The following is a 20,045-nucleotide window of genomic DNA, read 5'->3' as shown; positions in this document are numbered from 1 at the left end:
GCACTTAGAGCACTTGCCAGCCAGCAAGTACCCCATATGTGCTTGGCAGGCAAAGCGTTAAGTGATTCTGTCACAGTGAAACATCTTTTATTACTAAACACATTAGTTAATAGTTCTCCTTCAGCACAATCCTGCATCTAAATCAATTTTTCAAAATTTTGTATTACATTTTAAAATCTGATATGGGGCTAGACATGTTCTTAGTTTGCAGATGCCCTCAGCCACGTGACTTGTTCTCTAATAAACACTTCACTCTTCACTGCATGTTGAAGTGAGATCACAACAGCAGCCCATCAATGGACAGGTAACCAGATAACAGGTCCCTGACACATGCATTGCTAAAAATGCTCCCATGCCCCACCTAGTGATGAATATGAAAACAGCACTCAAAAGTAAAACACCCAAGCCCAACCACCTCCTTCTGAGTGAGAGAAATAATAGCCTATCTGAAAGCAGAAATAATAGCTTATCTGAAAGCAGTTCCATTGTGAAGTGCTGGCTCTTTTTGAAAGTACAAGATCAGGCACAACGACCAGATATGGCGGCCTACACACCAAAATTACAACAAAAAAAAACATTTAATGGCTTAAGAATAACATTTTAAATTGTATAATGAATAAATTGCATTGTACACAGTGTAATTTAGTCATAAAAATTATACCATAAAAATCATCACAGAATCCCTTTAAGGGGCAAGTTTTTTTTTAAGAAACAAAAAAAAAAAAAAAAAGAATATTCATTTCCTAAAATTAGAATTCCATTGGACTTCAGCTGGAGAAATGAACCTTCTGGTCAATTCAAATGAATTCTCCCAGATCGTAATAGACGCATTGTACATAGATGGAGGGGAAGGTCGACTTGCTCCCGTCAGCTTTACTACATCTCCGACCTCAGCCCTTGATAAACGTGCCCCTAAGTCTACATTCCATATGAGAAATTGTCAACAGGAGATTCAGCAGAACAAATGGTCACATCACAGCATGTAAAGAAATCTGTTAGCATGTTTTTGTTTTTTTATTATTTTTTTTTTAAGTGCCCTTCATGCATATCAGGTCTGTCAGCAACAATCCTAATGACACTTGTTATAACGGCACAGCACTGCAATGGTACAGGAGTGTGCGCCGCATCTTATCCAGCAAATGTAATAAACCGTGCAATAACAAAAAAAAGGTATAAACATTAAAACACTGACTGTAGAACAGCAGTACAGAGAAAAGGTAGTGTTGCACAAAAAGAGCCAAATCCATGTTCATCACATATATACAATATAGATATGTACACATATATCATCATCCTTTTCATGAACAATATCAAAATAATCTATACCTATTGAAAGATCCTTCCTAGAGCTTCGCTTCGTGCCTTAAAACATGACAATTTTAACTTTTTTTATTTTATTTACAAAGACGTACAATAAAACGCACTGACGCACTATTTGCCACAAATGCCAGAGGGACTGTTAACGCTGGAAAGTTCTCGGGTTCTTTGCACATCTGCGTGGGCCTCGGAGGGGATTCAAGATGGCAGGCAAGAAAACAGGTTAGAGAGCGGCAGTACAATGCTCATGTTAGGATGTAAATTGGGGGTGGAGGCGGCCATTGAGTTGTGCTTCGTATCTGCTGAACATAGAGAACTTTTGATACCCAAAGTGATTTTGTAGTTATCCAATAAACTGGATTTCTACTGATGGATTTATTGGCAGAGATTTAAAGGAGAACTAAACCCTAAAGTTAAAATACCCCACCCCCCTACCCTACATCAACCCCCTCCCTCCCCTAAGTGTTACCCCGGGCAAATGCCCCCAACGTTTTACTTACCCCTCAGTGCAGATTCAGGCATCAGAGTTCATGGGCGCCATCTTCAAACGCTTTGGTAATCTTCGGAATGAGAATAGCATTTTGGCAATTTTCAGCGCATGCACAGTTGCCGTGAAGCAGATAATTGCTCCAACTGCGGATGCGTCGGTCTCATTCCGAAGATAAGAAGATGGAGCCCGTGAACTCCGATGCCTGAATCTGCACTGAGGGGTAAGTAAAATGTTAGGGGCATTGTGCCGGTGTAACACTTAGGCTGGGGGGAGGAGGGAGGGGGGGTCTATGTAGGGTTGGGTTTTTTTTAATGTTAGGGTTGAATTCTCCTTTAAAGTCTGTGCCAGGTATCAGTCATTATAGAACAACAGCACTGATCTAGGCCTGGCATACCAAGTGCCAGATTTTCAGGTGTCCACTGTAAGCGCTGCCTCGTAGTTTGGGGTGAAGGTGCCAGAGCCCGCATGTGAGTGATTGAGCATAGATTGACTGCTGGTCACACTAAAATCCCCCAGGATCATTTTTATACTTGAACATGATTTCAATTAAATCAGCGAAGCATTTTAAAAGGATACAAATATATATATATATGATAGAATAAATTATATCCATTTAACACTTTGCTTAGATCAGGGATCCCCAACCTTTAGAACCCGTGAGCAACATTCAGAAGTAAAAGGAGTTGGGGAGCAACACTAGCATGAAAAATGTTCCTGGGGTGCCAAATAAGGGCTGTGATTGGCCATTTGGTGGCCCCTATGTGGATTGTCCATCTACATTGAGGCTTGGTTTGGCAGTACACCTGGTTTTTATCCAACCAAACCTTGCCCCCAAGCCTGGAATTCAAAAATAAGCACCTGCTTTCAGGCCACTGGGAGCAACATCCAAGGGGTTGGAGAGCAACATGTTGCTCGCGAGCTACTGGTTGGGGATCACTGGCTTAGATCAATCAATGGTTTTGGCAACCCACTGCTTGGTGCTGCAGATGAGAAGGATTTATTTTAAACAACAGGATTTATTGTTAAACACCATTTTAGTCGTTACTGCCTTCAGGGCAGGTGGTTTAACTTCAAGGTCATCTTTACGACCAAGTCGCTGCTGAAATTACAAATTGGATAGCCGCTGAATAAAAAGCTAAATCATTTTAAAAAACATGGTCCTGACTGAAGAATTTCCCATTGTGGGTTATTCTTTGTCTCGTGCATTGATTTTTGGCAACGCAGCGGAGTAAGATAAAAGAGCCCTGGCAGGCAAGGGGTTAAACTAGAAGATACCAGATATCCCAATATCATTTTTCTGATATGCAAACGTCTGGGAGGTGGTAGGAGGGTCGGGGCTGCTGTACACCTGTGTATATAAGTTAATATAGTGCCCCCAAAGGGAACGCCAACATCATCATCATCAACTATAGGCAGCACATTTCCCATTCAAATGAATGGTAGAGAGGGGTGCATTGACACAACAAAGCAGCACTACAAACAGACCAGCAAGTCTGACACTTTTTACTCGCTCATGTGCAGTGCCTGCAACGGAGTGCAACATTGGAGACTATGGGAGCACAGGGGCTCATGGAAATGAAATTATCCAGTCCACTGGAAACCAATATGGAGGTGACCATGGAGTTCTAAACATAGTTCTGCCTAGCTAAGTAACAGCATTACAATAAAGTGCCTCTTAGTCCTCACTCGTATTGCACTGCCCTGAGCATCTTGTAGCTCTAAATGCATTGGCTCCACTGTTAGAACACACTCATACAAGATCAATTCTACTGTTAGGTGCAGTCTTAGTACCAGAAATCAATTGCATTTTGACACTGCCCTGTAGATTTCATTGGACACAATACTGAACTTGAATATCTCGATGTATATACATTATATCATTTCTACCAGGATATTTTGATAAAGAAGAAATCAACAATTTCAAACATACAATAACTGACAATAAAACATTAAAGACCAAGAAAGAAATGTAAACATTTGCAAAAGTTTGAAAAGGGACGATATTGCACTCGAACACCCAGGCACTAGGGCTCCTTTCTGATCAATAAGGGCAGTGCTATAGGCCATACAGAGAACTCTTGAGCCTATCTATTCTAGAGAAATCGCTCCCTCGAGGAGGCAGTAGGTACAAGGCTCCATGTGATACACCTGAAGAAGAGTGCACCTCCATGTCCTGCCTGTGTGCCTCCCCTTCCCTTGCACCTAAAACTTGTGCCCATTTTAGGATTCAATGAGGCACAATTATACTGGAGTACTGGTAATTAAATTAATAATAGGTGGAAAAACTGGGAAGTTGCACTAATGCACAATGGGGAAGCCCTACTATATATATTTATATATATTTAGGGCGGAGAGAAGAATTCGGTTAGCACCATACAGATCTAAACCCGGACAAGCTTTTACTGGGCCAATGCAGAAAGTATTGAGCTATATACTAGGGATGCACCGAATTCAGGATTCGGTCTTTATCAACAGGATTTGGATTCTGCCCGGCCGAACCGAATCCGAATTTGCATTATGCAATAGGGTTCAGATTCGGCTGAATCTTTCGCAAAGGATTCGAGGGTTCGGCCGAATCCAAAATAGTGGATTCGGTGCATCCCTACTATATACGGTTTATAAATGGTGAAGATTAAGGTCAATTAACCATAAATACACCCTTGTTCATATCCTCTATGCACTCCCAGAGGCTACATGGTGGGAGAAAATGGAGTTTGCGTTCAGGGGGAATCTAAGGCTAGTACTTACCAACTTTTTCTAGGTGTTGTGCTCATTAGCCAGGTTACCATATTTGAGAGCCACATTATATTAAAATGTAATGCAAAGAGACATACGGAGTCCAATGGGAGACTAGGGGGCATGAACTTTCACAGCTTCTCCTGTTCACTTCTTGTCAGTCTAAACATTTTGATAAGAATGAATGAACAAATAGATAAAGCTTTAGTCAGCACCTTGTTTCCGGGCCTCTTGCTAACTAGGTGGCGCGTAGGCTTGAAAGCCATTACAAATACTGGAGTTAGATACAAAACAACCAGCAAGGTGCAAAGTGCCCCTTACCCCATCCAAATGTGCTTAAAGTGCCCAGAGGCGCATTGTTCCATGCAGTAAGAATGCACTTCGTGCATGGAGCAATGGTTCAGTGGATGGAATGTAAGCCTACAAGTAATAAAATATGTGAGGTGTGCTGGCAGCATTGGTTGTGGAAAGATGGCATTGGTAAAGGACAGATTAAAATGCCTGTTGGTGTGGCTAAATTACTCCCCAGGCAAAATAAACAAGTATGAATACAACAAATTTTACTATTACATTTAAATCTGACACATTGTTCTTATATCATAAAATGTTTTAAAATATCAAGACTGTATTTACTGCCATTGATTCTCTATAAAAAAAAAAAAAAAAAAAAAGAATTTCAGCAACAAATGTATTCATCTGTACTAAGGGCAAAAGTATATATTTTTGTAAACGACAACGAAAAAAAATAAATCAATTTTTAGAAAGTCACCATCGAACTTTGTATGGTAACATGACTGTCTGTAAGGCCCACGGTGCAAGGGGTTTATTCTCTGCCAAGAGTGAGGTTATGCCGCTGGTCATTTACTTGAATGGAACGGGTCTGTTCCTAGTGGTGACGGGCCCAAATGTGAATAAGCCACCTGTCGATGATTCCATTCAAGTAAATAATATGTTGCACAGCCATATTCGGTGGCTTCTCTGGCAGCTGAATAAAAGCCCATGTACCATAGGTCTAATAAATACATTACACAACATATTTCCTATGAGATGCCTTAGAAAGAATAAAATACATGGAGAAAATGCAGCTGGAGCACTAGGGCATTGGTACTGTTCTTCTGAACAAAAGTTGTGGATAAATTAAAGGAAACATACTCTAGTGGGATTTATCTTCCATTTAGTGGCTCCTAAATAGGCAGTAAGGAAGGAGGGTATATTAAAGGCACTGATATGTCTTTTCTGCATATTTAGAATTATTCCTTGTGCGTTGGTATAGGAAGATGTCTATAGTTAGCTGCAAAAGTACACCAGCAAGTGCTCAGAAATACACTGTATAGCTCAAAGCATCTGGACATCCCCTGGCATTTCTTCGGTTGGACCACTTCTTTGGAAACAACATAGTTTTCAGGAGCATGGGATTTTTCCTAGGAGCAAGCAGATGCACCCAAGCCTAACATCAACAGATATTGGTAAAAAGGATGCAACTACTTGACACTGAGGCAGGGGAAAAGCATTACCCAAAGTGATGAATGCATAACGTCAACTAGGTTTGGTGGAAGAATGGTCCACTGAATCTCTGGCTCCACTCAAGACAAACTTCCAATCCTATATGCCCCCATGCATATAGCACAGTCCATACAAAACTGTTTTGAATATATAAGTTGAACCCAACTGGTCGTCTATGGACAAGGACTGTTCTCCAATTCCTTTGCCGCTAAATTTAGTGAGCCTTATGTAAACAGGCAGGAGCGTCATTCATCAGTCCAGGGAATGTAAGCCAGACCTGATAGCAACATCAGTGCGCAAATCCACTAAAACTATTGTGGCCAAAAGGAAGCAAATCCCCCAACATCTAATAAGAGATCTTTCCAAAAGAGCACAGGCTGTTGGGAAGACCAACACTATATTATTACCCTTGCTCCTTGAATGAGATGCTCCGGATACTTTTGAGGATATCGTGCATTTTGAGCTGTACCAACAAGAAAGCAAATAAGCAGCGAAGTATGTTCAGTTCCATTAATATGCCATTGTCTGATTCAAAGTCTTAGAGCCTTAATGGAGGATATACAAAGAGTATGTATATTTTTCCTTTTACATTACAAAAAGCATATTTTGCTGCAAGAAAGCAGCAGTCAGCGCTTGATGAGCTTATATATAAGCCATCACTTAAATGAAAGTCTCAAGTACATAAAAAGGGACATGTGGGCAAATGGCAACCTTGACACATCAGTCTGCATTGTGCAGTTGCCGCTGAAGGCACAACATACCCTAGCTCGTTCACTAGCTGTCCTTCAAAATGGCAGTGAAAGCTTAACGAAAGATTCCCTCACAAATGTACAACTAAAAAGCAACAGAGAAGGGTATATAAATAATACAATGAAGAGATCCATTCTAAAGCCTGATGTGCAGCAGTTGTTTCCATGGTTTGGTACTACGAAAGGTGTGAAATGCTGATATTCCTAAAGGAGTGAGAATCGATCCAGATTTCAATATGACACTTGTGGCTGACATTAGTAAACACAAAGCCAAACAAGCGGTCTAAATCACATAACGATAATGAGCGACGGCAGCTTACCAGCGAAACAAACGGGTTTGTTTTTTTTTTTTACGGGGTCAACTCAAACCATTCATTTCATTTATCCTGCTAAGTAAAGTATAGTTTTGATTGTCATCAAAGTGAACATCGATAGCAGTTTAGCTTTCATTATTTGGATATTTCTACCTTTTGTCATCACATTCATGGCCACTTATATGAATAGCAAGGGACACAAGACAGTAAACCAGTTTAATAGTGCTATACAATAGAGTCCCAGTCAAAGTCATCTTGAATATCATCTGCAGGAAGAGGACGGCGCATGTGGAAGTTTGATGATGGCATCATATGCTGGTTCATTACTCCATGGTGTCCTGGGGATGAAAAATGAAACAAAGGGGATATCAAAAACATGGACATCAAAGGGAGTCTTTCATGGGAAAACACGTTTTTCTTTTCAGAACACATCAGTTAATAGATCTGCTCCAGCAGAATTCTGTGCTCAAATCGGTTTTTCAAAAGACTTTTTTCATATTTAATTTTGAAATCTGAAATGGAGCTAGACATGTTGCTAGTTTCCATGGTGCCCACAGTTATGTGACTTGTGCTCCATAAACTTCAGTCACGCTTTACTGCAAGTTGGAGTAATATCAGCCCCCCCAAGCAGCCTATCAACAGAACAATGGGTAGGTAGCAATATAACAGCTCCCTGATACTTCTTGGTTTTAAGTCATTGCTATGTGTGTAGCATGAGGCATATAAATATTTAGCTTTAAAAAGGTTTTACACTGCATTTTTAGCAAGTCAGAAACACTGGCTTTTCTCATTACATACCTGACATATGTGACCCTGTAGTGCTCATTGGCGTTGGTATAAGTGGGTAACTTGGAGGTCCCATCATTGAAGTAGGAACATTTTGCCTAGAATCCATATAAACATTACCTAAACAATAGAAAAATATCATGGTTATATGCTACGATCACTGCAGCACAGAGTAGAGTCAGGCACAAAAAACTAAAGCATAAGGACTGTGGGACAGTCAGAGGGGCTCATTTATTGGTGATTATGCACTTGAAAAGCAATCATCAATTATCTATAGGAAGAAAAATAAAAAAAGTCAATATCTGAGTGGTTGCTATGGTGCAAATTTGTCCAGAGTTAACAATAGCCCCAGTATGCCTACAGTACTTTGTATAGCTTTCAGTAAAATTAACAATCCCTCATGAGGAGGGTCCTGGGTGCCCAAGCACCATGGTAAGTATAACACAATGCACTGGCAGAGACAAGTCTTATGGGAGCGCCACAGGAACTGAACTTGCGGCACACACATTCATTTAAATAATATAAAGGAGAATTCAGCCGTTTTCAAAAAAAAGGCAGTGGTTCCAAAACCGTGGGACAAACCCATCCAGGGGAGCACAGAATGGTGGGTGAAGGGGCCCGGCCTGAAGATACTTCAGATTTAATTAGAATGACTATTTGCTTTCCTAGAAAGTCCGAGAAGCCCTACCTGAAGGTCATTCAGAGTGCCCCCAATGTTATTACACTTGCCAAAGTGCAAACAAGTCGCTATGTGCATGATAATGTCAAGGAGAACACTGTCCAAACCATCGCTCACTTCCCCTTTTGTTTAGCGCACCCCTATACTGGGAGCATCTGCTTAGGAAAAAAATTAGAAACCTTTCTCAAATCTTTCCTAAGCAGAAGAACATCAGAGCAGCCTCTTTCTCTCTCCTGACAACTTCCTTGACTACTTGGTGGTCAGACTGGTGGGAAAATGACCAGCAGGTGGCGACAAAATTCATTTATATTAACAGCACATGTATCCCTTAATATCTTGGAATTAAATAAATAATGAATGTAAATTGCTAAATTTCTTAGAATAGCACCCTCATCAATTTTACATTAACTTATTTTAAAGGTTTACTTATCCTTTAAATTACACTTTCCTTTTCCTTTAAATGATCCCTCCCCTAACCCTGTTTTCTTACTGGGCAGACCCTAGATGAGTAGTTATTATAGGATATTATATATATTAAAATAATAGTAAAAATAATCAAATAACACAAGTCTTTTATAGATGGTATCATATTTTAATGTGTCAGAGACTTTTATAATTTTATGTATTGATTCCTTTCAGTAATTACTCATGATAGTTTCCCTTTAATAATCTTCTTTTTCCATTCCAAATTTCCAATGCGAGAATTTTTGTTTGAAAATTTGTACTGAAGGGCACCCTGTTATTGAGTAGTAATGGAGTAGTAATTGAGATTAGTAATGTAAAATAAGTTATTCTTCAATGCCTAAGCAATTTTCCTACAATTCTACTATCGCAGCAATGTCTCTGGGAAGCACCCAAGGGTTGCATACAGGACAGCTGTGGTCTAAAATGTTGTGGATGTGTTGGTTTTGAACATATGCCGCCAGGGGCGCTCCACCAATAAGGCGAGTTGAGGCTCTTCATACCTTAAGTCTACTAGAAAATCATTAAACATGAAATAAATCCAATAGGCTGGTTCATTATATCTTAGGTGGGATCAAGTACAAGTACTGTTTTATTATTAAAGAGAAAAAGGAAATATTTTTTAAAATTTTGCATTATTTGGATAAAATGGAGTCTAATGGAGACGGCCTTTCCGTAATTTGGAGGTTTCTGGAAAATGGGTTCATCCCATACCTGTACAACATTTTAATGTGATGCTAGGAATCCTTTCAGTGATTAGTCATTTCATGATTGTTCCCCCCTAATATTCTTAAACTGTCAAAAACAATGAATGCAGGTTACTGCCCATCAGCAGCCTCATCGGAGGGCAGCAATTGTAAATAGTTCCACACAGGATAATCCAGTCCAGTCCATGTACAGGAAAGTACTCACGGTCACTAATCTACAGGGTATGGGACACACTAGGGTTGTCACCTGTCCAGTTTTGAACCAGACAGCCCCGTTTTTTAATTGGATTTCTGGATCAAAACCTCCTGCCAGTTTTATCAGCCCTATCTGTATGTTAATCAGGATTCACCCGATGGTTCTAGTGTTTTGTATGAATGCACAATTACCTGTTCCGAGGTGCTGTGTGGGCTTTGTGGAGTGCATGTTACTGTGGCAAACTGGGGATGGCACATTGCTCTGTGAATGGATGAAGCCAGTCTGGGTAAAGAATTTATTGAGAGAAGAGCACAAGTCTGCAAACTGAACTTGATCTAGGGACCAGTTCTTCAGATCTGCTTGTCTCATACTTTCCATTAAGCCTAGACAGGAAAAACATGGGCAAGAAAAAGTTAATTGCCCAAATACAAACAATGCTATTTGAATTAAACCATTCAGAAGTGTACTTTGCAAGTCCCATCCATAGTTATAAGAATGTGTTTTCTTTTCAAAATATTTATCTGCATCAAAAGTTACATAGAGGTCACGATCGTTTTTTGTCGATTGTTCTGCTTTTGTAAGTAATTATCACTTGAAGTTCCTAAACATGACTGTTTTGCCAACCTGACTGTCCCATCTTAGCCGGTCAGCTAGAGTTTCTAATGTTAACAGACTCCTGCTGCACAAATATGGCAGCCCCCTCATACAGGAACATGGGGTAAGAAAGGTAATTTAAAAACATCAGGCAAATACTTTTATGGCAAAATTATAAATAGCATTCAAAGCCAATGTCATGATGAATATAATTTTTTTTTATTTTCTGGTGTCAGTATCTAAGTATTTTGATGCATCCCTCTCAGGAAAAACTCCAGAGACCACACAACACCCTCCCTGCCGCTCCACAAGAACAGGTCGCTCATTGGGTTGATGCATACAGAAATAAGCATTCCTTACCTCTTACTGTAAATGATGTGTGCCATGCTGAACAAAAATGTTTGCTTGAAATGGAGAATATTCTAAAGCTATATATAGCTAACAATACTTCAAGGGGGTTGCATCAGTGTTGTGAAGATATTAGAAGGCAGGTGCCCAAACTAAGGGGTTGCCCCCATCTCAAGATGGATCAGCTTGAAGGCAGTTAGGGTTAGAATTGTGATTTAAGGTGAATATGTATTTGCTGTTCAAGATATTCTTGAGGCTATGAATGAATGACCAATACTGATTCTCCTATATCTGTACTTATATCAAAGGGGCTGTGGCCAAAGGTTTGACCTTCAAGTGAGAACACAAAAGGCTAGACGAGCACAGCTAGAGAGAGCCAGACAGGTGGGAACTGATATAGGCCAATAGGTGTTGGCATTTCAAGTACAGACACCCAAACAGTGCCAATAAATAGTGATCTCTTATTGCTTACTCCTGAAGCAATGTTGCAAACCAGCAAATTAAGGACCAAGAGGCAAACTGATTTAGAACCAAAGAACAGAACGGATAAACAAACACTGCAATCAGATATGCTATCTGACTGCAAAGTGGGCCAAGCAGAAGGAGAGAGTGTAGGACATCCCATGTGTGTTAAAGAGAATAGAGAATACATACCTTGGAACTGAGAGAGGTCCACATCAGACCAGTTGGCACTGCTAGCGATACGGCAGCTTTCCTTTAGCATATCTAAAGTGGAGCTCCATTCTGTGGAGAATGAACAGTATTAGATAAGATATTTATCTACTTCAAATCAGGGTTGGGTTGTTTCTATCCTTACGTGTATGTATAGAACACTACAAGTCATCCAAAGACATAATGATATTCATCTTAACTATAGTAAGATGGATTTGCGCTCAGAAGTTGGTAAAAATTGGAGCTTATGGCACAGAATACCATGAGAAACATCTACTGTAAAAGACCCAATAAAATGGCAGCTTCATTTTCGTCTGGCGGAGATCGGTCGTTTGGTCGATCAGACAGGTTTGATTTTGTCCCGCCGGAGCCCATTGCGATCTCATCATAATCTGATTGTTCGGCCATAGGGCCGAATGTTCACATTACCCCCGATATAGCCATGCCCGTTAGTGGCATATGGGGGAAAGATCTATGGCCACCTTAAGTCATCCTGACTCAAGTCAATGTATTGACAGCTTAATCACAAAAGAAGGCAAGACCTTGCAAAACTTGCAGTTAAAAGCATTGTGAAAAAAGTGCATTTATGGTTTATGAGCCAGCAAGGCAATCTATAAACCTTTCACTGTATTTTTTATTCAAACAAAAAGACGCGAATGTGCAATATTTGAGCTCTAGATGCTGCTTTACTTTTTACAGTAACAGAGAAGGGAGTGTATGGCCAGCTTTACATGCTCTGGGTTCCTCCAGTTTGTCCAGTAACCAGTGCAATTGTATATACATTTTGCCCTAGGAAATAGAAGAGGGCTGGCACTGAAATCTGAACTTACTTTGCAAAGTACTCCTGGTCATGGAAGTGTGCCTGAACTTAATATAAAGTAAATCTATCGCTAATCAAATCCAGATGAGGAAGGGGGAAATTAGTAACATCTACTGTAAACTCAACTGTATTTCAGGTTTCTCTCCCAAAAAAGTCTTAGTGAAATAGCAAGACAGCATTTAGTCATCGACATGTTTTCTGGGTCATGGGTAGGCAACTAGTGTGGGCTAGTACCAGGATATTAGGTACCCCCCCTCACAGTGATTCAAGCCGCTTACCTGTTACCCTCACACTGGTACTCCTCTTCATCAAAAAAGCCACCAGTCTGGAATACTATTTGATGAGCATTGTGCCACCATCCATGATTTTACCTCTCATTCTACCTTAATATACATCTCTTTTATTTTAGCAGTTCATACCTCACACAATCACAACACGAAATACACCTCTACATGCAAACAGACACAAAAATCTGACAATTTTAGCCACAGACGTGTGAAGTAGCAAAAGTAAAGTAATAAATAATGTGAAATGAAAGGGGTATAGTAAAGCAGACAATGAAAACAAGATACAATGTGATACCAAAGGGGAAGAAGAATAAGGTAACAAAATGTTAAAGCAGAACAGAAAGCAGCCAAAAAGGGAGAACCAAAGAGAGAATTAAGAGAAAGGAAATACACAAGAGTTTTTTCTATTGAAAGGTAATGGAGCAAAAAGATCAGCAGCTGATAGAAAAGCAAAAAGTAGCTGAAGGCAGATGATGATGACCGTTCTGTTTTATGAACATATTCTTAATTTAGCAAATAAATTACAGCTGTATGTGTTTAGCCTCAAAAACAAGGTATTGTAATGGTCACATCAGTATAAGCATGTTTAATATCTTACCATTGCTGCTGGGTATTTGTTGCTGCGCTAGAGATGTCTGATGTGTTAGAGGTTGATGCTGATGGTTCGGATGGTGCTGTATATGCTGATGTTGTGCAGGATGCTGGGCACGCTGCTGAGGATGTTGAGGCTGATGAGGACTTTGTTGATGACAGTGAGATGTGTGCTGAGTACACTGCTGAGGATGCTGGTGATGTATAACATTGTGGTGTATGTGTGGTGAATGTTGTGACTGTTGCGTGTGTAGCTGAGTGTGAGATAAGTGAACCTGCCCCATGGAGTCGCCTACACTTGTGCCAATGCTGCTTGCATGGCTATTTGTTAGGTTATTTTGGCTACCGTGCTGTTGAGAACTCATTGTGCTGCTAGGGGAGTGCTGATAGGAGCAAGGAGAATGTGTCTGCTGGGAGGACTCTGAAGTCAGGTTCATCAAGCCTGGAACACAATAAAAAAAAAAAAGGACACTATTTCCCTTTCTTAAATCCTTTTACCATAACATAGCATGTAATACTGCATTTAGCAATATCATTTCATTTCTTTTATTGTTCTGCATGACTAAAATCACAAAAATATCTATATTATTTTTAGCTGTATTTATAAAATACAAAAATATTCAGTAACGCTGTACAATAAATTGGTGCATACAATGAACATACAGATTACATACATAAAACCAATACAAGAATAAAAAGACTCATATTATATATAAAATACCGCCCTTCCCCCACGGCACAATCCACAACAATCCAGTTTCATAGTTCACAAAGCATTCTTACAGACATGCTTCATCTCTAAAGAGTAACACCAACGATAGATACAGAACTACAGAATGGAAACTTCTCTCATATAAGATAGGACATATGTTGCTAAGAAACTGTTTGTAGGTGCAGAATCATCAGCTATAATACGTTGTTTCCCCACTTTTCGATATTACTGGTTCTTTAAATACACTGCAGTACATGTAGGGGAAGCGACAGTATACAGTGCTGCACATGGGTGGGCACGGAGAAAAGCACTGAGAAAGGAGATGTCCACCTACTTGCCTTGTAATGAATCCGCTCTTCCTAACTCGGAATCCATGAGGACTTGGACATCTACACCTACTTTATGCTTTAAGATTAGATTTGACAGAAGTCTGGTCCTCCACACCCAGATTTGTGCCACATCCCTACTCTTTTCTTACTCTAACCTTTTCAGATAATAGGAGTTATGTTTTCCATACAAAACCATATCTGTATAAAGCTTCTTTATATGTATAAATCAGAGAGGAAAGACTCACCTTGGCTTACAGAGTGTTCAAAAACAGACTTATACAGGCTTCTAAATGAATCACTGAGATCTTCAAAACTGTATTCAGGGTAGAGCTTGTCTCTTTCCGGTGCACTATAGGGTGATTGTTGTGTTAATGTTTGAGCAGATGGCTCGGGGTGGCTTGTTACCTATTAAAGAATGAGCAGAATTAACTTACATACAACTAAACAGCTATGTCTGTCTTTACAGAGGTATTATGGGCATTGCCTCTTGTGTTGGTATTGATATTTATGGGGAGGGATGTGTAATTTGTAAAGCTGCAGCCATGACTCCATATGTGTTATTGACATTGGCCAAGGAAAGGAACAGATGCAAACCCAAGAGCAGTGGTCCCCAACCAGTAGCTCGTGAGCAACATGTTGCTCTCCAACCCCTTGGATGTTGCTCCCAGTGACCTCAAAGCAGGTGCTTATTTTTGAGTTCCAGGCTTGGAGGCCTGGAGGAGAAGTTTTGGTTGCATAAAAACCAGGTGTACTGTCAAACAGAACCTCAATATAGGTTGACAATCCACATAGGGGCTACCAAATGGCCAATGACAGCCTTTATTTGGCATCCCAAGAACATTTTTATGCTAGTGTTGCTCCCCAACTCCTTTTACTTCTGAATGTTGCTCGCGGGTTCAAAAGTTGGGGATCCCTGCCCAAGAGAATGACAGGCACAGACTACCATACCTATAACATCTTCAGCCATCAAATAGTTGGTGGAGAGGTGACATACATATACAACGTTTTATTTGTACTGGTAGGAGCATATGCAATGGTACAGGCAGATAAAATACTTACGGATGTATAGCTATGTACACTGCCCACATTATTCAAGTTTAAGGAGGACACACTCTGATCAGAAAGACTGTTGTTAAGGCTACTTCGAGGACTATCATTGCCATCCTGATCTGTGTTGTATAAGGTTACCTGCGAAATTAAAGAAATGCAGTTAGTCAATGAAATAGATATATTTAACAGGCAGCCTTAAAGATGAGACCCATGGCAGTTTCCCAAAAGCAGCTCTCTAACTGGAGCCCCATGTGGCCCTACAAGGTTTTCTTACAGCCTTCTGTACCTGTGGGATTCATAGACTGTGGTGTAGGAGACCATCAATACCATGTAGAACGCCAACTATTTTTTTCCATTATGTGGAAGAAGTGATGCTAAATTTACAAACATTTACATAAAAAAAACACACATTTAAAAGCGTTTTAAATATATACCTATTTGGCTATTATGAAGACTAATTTATTTCTAGAATTAGGGAACCCCCCCCCCCATACAGTTTTGATTCACAATATACAGAAACTTTACTTTATTAGTCACAGTGTTGATAGCCAGGTTCGGAGAGGCACTTCCAGGGATAATACAATCCATTCCAAGGGAATCTGAATCTATGCTGTATGGGGTTGAGGCCTAAAAGGAAACCAAGAAAAATGTTACTTTGGTTTGGGCATATGATAAACAACAACACCACCACAGAGTAATTGCATGTAATCTGCACTGTCTTTAATTGCATTTTCTGTAGGAGTGGACACCTTTTAGTTAACGCACCTTAAGCTAACCCCCTTTACACTTTGCCTAAAAGTAGCCCTGACAGTGGTAGCAGCAGACTTGTAGTTTAGCACCAGGGCAAGCAACAGTTGGTAGGACAAGAGACAAGTGAAAGTTTGTGCGACACAAGCCTTAGTGAGAGCGACAAGTGACTTTAAAAGTCAATTGACTTTAAAGTTTCAAAACTGAAATCCAATTCTCAAAAGAGCAAAAAGATTTTTTTTTTTATATTCCATTTTGAAATCTGACATGGGGCTAGACAAATTGTCAGTTTCCCAGCTGCCCCAGTCATGTGACTTGTACCTGCACTTTAGGATGGAACTACTTTTAGCAGGCTGTTATCCCTACTACTTAGGGTAAGGCCAGACGAGGAGATTTTGTTGCGGCGATGCGTTTTCAATAGTCGCCCAAAATTGCCTCAGTGAGGCAACTTTGGGCGACTATTGAAAACGCATCGCCGCGTGTGCATTAGCACAGGCAATTTTGCGCTGTAGCCTATGGGGAAAAGACACTGAGGCAGTTCGGGGAGATAGTCGCCCAAAAGACGTGGCGATAAGTCGCCAAGCGACAAAATCTCCCCGAATCTCCTCGCCTGGCCTTACCCTTAATGTAACTGAATCAGTCTCAGTGGGACTTGGCTTTTACTATTGAGTGCTGTTCTTAGATCTACCAGGCAGCTGTTATCTTGTGTTAGGGAGCGGCTATCTGGTTACCTTCCCATTGTTCTTTTGTTAGGCTGCTAGGGGGCGGGTGATATCACTCCAACTTGCAGTACAGCAGTAAAGAGTGACTGAAGTTTATCAGAGCACAAGTCACATGGGGACAGCTGGGAAACTGACAATATGTCTAGCCCCATGTCAGATTTCAAAATTAAAAAAATCTGTTTGCTCTTTTGAAAAATGGATTTCATGCAGAATTCTGCTGGAGCAGCACTATTAACTGATGCGTTTTGAACATGTTTTCCCATGACAGTATCCCTTTAAGGATTTCCGGCTTATTATTTTTCTCAACGCTCTGCAAAGCTGCAGCTGATATTAGTTAGCACTGCATACAGTAACTTATATTTCCAAACTGCAAGGACAGCTGCAGAGCTTCCATAATATTGTCTCAGTCTGTCCCAATATGAACATAGCAACAATCAATTGAGGCAATGTTGTTAAACAAGAAATAAGCCACCCTGTATTAAAAGCCCCCTAAACTGCCTGCCATTACACCCCCTCCCGCACTGATGTAACACTAAAATGCAGAGCCAAGGAGCTCCCGGGCACCATCTTCCTCAGTTTCGTATTCTTTTGGGGCTCAATGCCGATTTGAGCATGTGCAGTGGAAGCCGATTCTGCATTCCCCCACAGGCTTCATGTTGGTGTTAAGCATTAAAAGAATACAAAGCGGCGGAAGATGGTGCCCGAAAGCTCTGCTGCTCTGCATTTTAGGGTCAGATTTTTTTAAGGGGTTTTTTTTGACTAATGCACAGTGCAGGGAGGAGGGGGCTTTTTTGGACAGGGGGTCTAGTTTTCCTATAAAAAAAGATACTGACACCAGAACTTAAAAACATTTTACTTTACCTATGTGTTTCCAAGTGTTCCTGTTAAAGGGGGCTGCCATATTTGTGCAGCAGGAGTTCATTCAGGCCCGGATTTGTGGAAAGGCCACCTAGGCCTGGGCCTAGGGGGGCAGCATGCTGCCCAACCACACCCTCGTTGATTCAAGAACACTGGGGATGTGCTGGAGATACAATCATTTCTTAAATTCCCAGTACTCCAATCCCCATTACTCCGGTCCCGATGATGAAAATTTGCACAAATAAAGGGGAGGAGGACGACAGTGGGCCTAGGGGCCCCCGCTATGTAAATCCGGAACGGAGTCCATTAGCATTAGAAACTCTTGACTGGTTGAGAAGGGACAGTCAGGTTGGCAAAACATGTCAGGTTTAGGAACTAATAGTAACAATTACTTACAAAAGCAACCCTCCCAGTGAAAAACCATATGACCTATAGGTAATTTTTAATGTACGCTAATATTTTTGTGTCAGTATCTCTTTAAAGAAGAACCAAACCCAAAAAAACAATATGGGATAGAAATGCCATAATGGGCAGCTTTTCTAGTCTACTTCTTTGTGTAACGCTGGTTTTCTGTTAACGGCATTAAACATATACTTACTCGCTCTTCTGATCGCGGCCTTTTCCTTGGCCGTGCTTGTGCTGCATCCTCCTTTGGATTTGTGTCTATTGCCCAATATGACCCCTAAAATTGAAAGGATTACAACACTTGTTATTCAGAATGTTAAAAGAAATATATATGTGGTTAGTAGAATTTATAGCTATTTTCTTTTTTTTCCCTATGCATATTTGCAAACATATGAATGAACCCTTGCATGTACATTACCAATATATACTACACATATGCTTCTATAAAAGAGACTTCCGTTTTAGTTCTCTATGTGCATTGACTCGAGTATTATTACAAGATTATAACTATGGGGCCCTTTCCAGATGTCTGGTCATATGTCCTTGAGCTGAAACACAAGTGAACAGCTGAATGGTTGAGACAACATCTGAGTTTTGGTCTAATACTGACTTGAACCGTATAGTTATTCTATTGGCAGGAGGTGATCAGGTTTGAACATTTCATTGGAAAAGTTCAAACCTGCCTGACTGATGACCCAAGCAATATCTATAGGACATAGGTTTGGCTCGGGACTGTCATGCCGCCATTTGTTTCACAGAATCATATGGATATGAACATCGACAATTCTAGATGCACAAATATCTTCTACACTGTAGTGATTTCAACAGCTGTCACATAAAATACACAGATTACCAATTACAGATATGGAATCAGTTATCCAGAAACCGGATATCCAAAAAGTTCAAAATTATCGTAAGACCATCTCTCATTGGCTCCATTTTATCCAAATAATCCAAATTTTTTTAAAATGATTTGCTTTTTCTCTGGAATAATAAAACAGTAGCTTGTAGTTGATCCAAACTAAGATATAATTAAATCTTATTAAAAGCACAACCAGTCCATTGGGCTTATATAAGGCTTTCAAGATTTTCTAGTAGACAAGGTATGAAGATCCAAATTACAGAAGGATCCAATATCTGGAAAGCCCCAGATCCAGAGCATTCCCATACCTGTACTTGCAATTTTACTGCAAGATGAGGATTTCATATAGAGCCAATTTAGTAAGGGATGAAATGACAACCCTTGCGATGCTGGCAGAATAGCATTTAATTCTCAGGGCTGCTCTTTGAACTCCAGATCAAAACAGCACTGACAGTAAAAGACGATACTCTAATGACAGCTAGGGTTTCCATACTGACAACACCACACCCCTGTAATACACACATGCAGGCGGCTTATTTAATAATACACTCAGTAAATGCACAGGAATGACAAGCACTTTTGTGATTACTAGGGAATATGAGTTCATACAGTTTAAAGCAGACCTATTGAAATTGTTCATCCTAGAATACTTGTTAGTGATCAATTTCATGTGTTCAAGATAAACCACAGTAAGGTATGCATTGTAGTATTGATCAGAAAGCCAACTGCTTTTCCTGGCATTAATGAAATCTCTCATAGCTATTATGAATTTGCCATTATTATTGCTCAAAAACAAGCACAAATCTCAGCTTCACCCCCTTCTGTGTACTTTAGGCCTAAGCAGTGCTTCATCACCAAAGTGCAAAAAAGTTTGTGAAACTTAAATGCATAAGGGTGCAAAAGGCCAAAACCCCTAGTCATCCGGCCAAAGGGCACCCAATAAAAAAAGTCTTCAGGCCCATCTGTAATCTAGGGTGTGCACTTTATTACTGACATCCCCTGCCAGAAAGCATAAGGCATGGGTCTTCAGACCTCTATCGCAAAGGCTAGGGGGGGCCCCTTATCCAGCTCCTTCCAGCCAGAAGACATAGAGGAGAAGGAAACAAGTG

At 40.3% G+C, this 20,045-nt stretch overlaps 1 protein-coding gene across 3 annotated transcripts in view; it reads right to left on the bottom strand.

Annotated features, from left to right (window-relative positions):
- Positions 1-4,194: 4,194 nt before the first annotated feature.
- The window catches only part of foxj3.S (forkhead box J3 S homeolog), a 58,249-nt gene continuing 42,398 nt past the window's right edge, over positions 4,195-20,045 (bottom strand). For 2 of the 3 annotated variants that reach the window (XM_018227916.2, XM_018227917.2), the window contains exons 5-13: positions 18,268-18,351; positions 15,868-15,969; positions 15,352-15,480; positions 14,538-14,697; positions 13,259-13,693; positions 11,536-11,625; positions 10,131-10,322; positions 7,908-8,015; positions 4,195-7,447 (exon numbers count right to left, since the gene is read on the bottom strand). In XM_018227916.2, coding sequence (XP_018083405.1) covers positions 7,335-7,447; positions 7,908-8,015; positions 10,131-10,322; positions 11,536-11,625; positions 13,259-13,693; positions 14,538-14,697; positions 15,352-15,480; positions 15,868-15,969; positions 18,268-18,351 — 1,413 coding nt within the window. In that variant the 3' untranslated portion in view covers positions 4,195-7,334. The remainder of the gene's footprint in view (positions 7,448-7,907; positions 8,016-10,130; positions 10,323-11,535; positions 11,626-13,258; positions 13,694-14,537; positions 14,698-15,351; positions 15,481-15,867; positions 15,970-18,267; positions 18,352-20,045) is intronic. The other variant, XM_018227918.2, reaches the window with a different exon arrangement.

The sequence above is a fragment of the Xenopus laevis genome, chromosome 7S, assembly GCF_017654675.1.
Source record: "Xenopus laevis strain J_2021 chromosome 7S, Xenopus_laevis_v10.1, whole genome shotgun sequence".
NCBI lineage: Eukaryota > Metazoa > Chordata > Amphibia > Anura > Pipidae > Xenopus > Xenopus laevis.
Note: the sequence above shows the minus strand (reverse complement) of the source record. Positions and strands in the feature narration are given on the sequence as shown.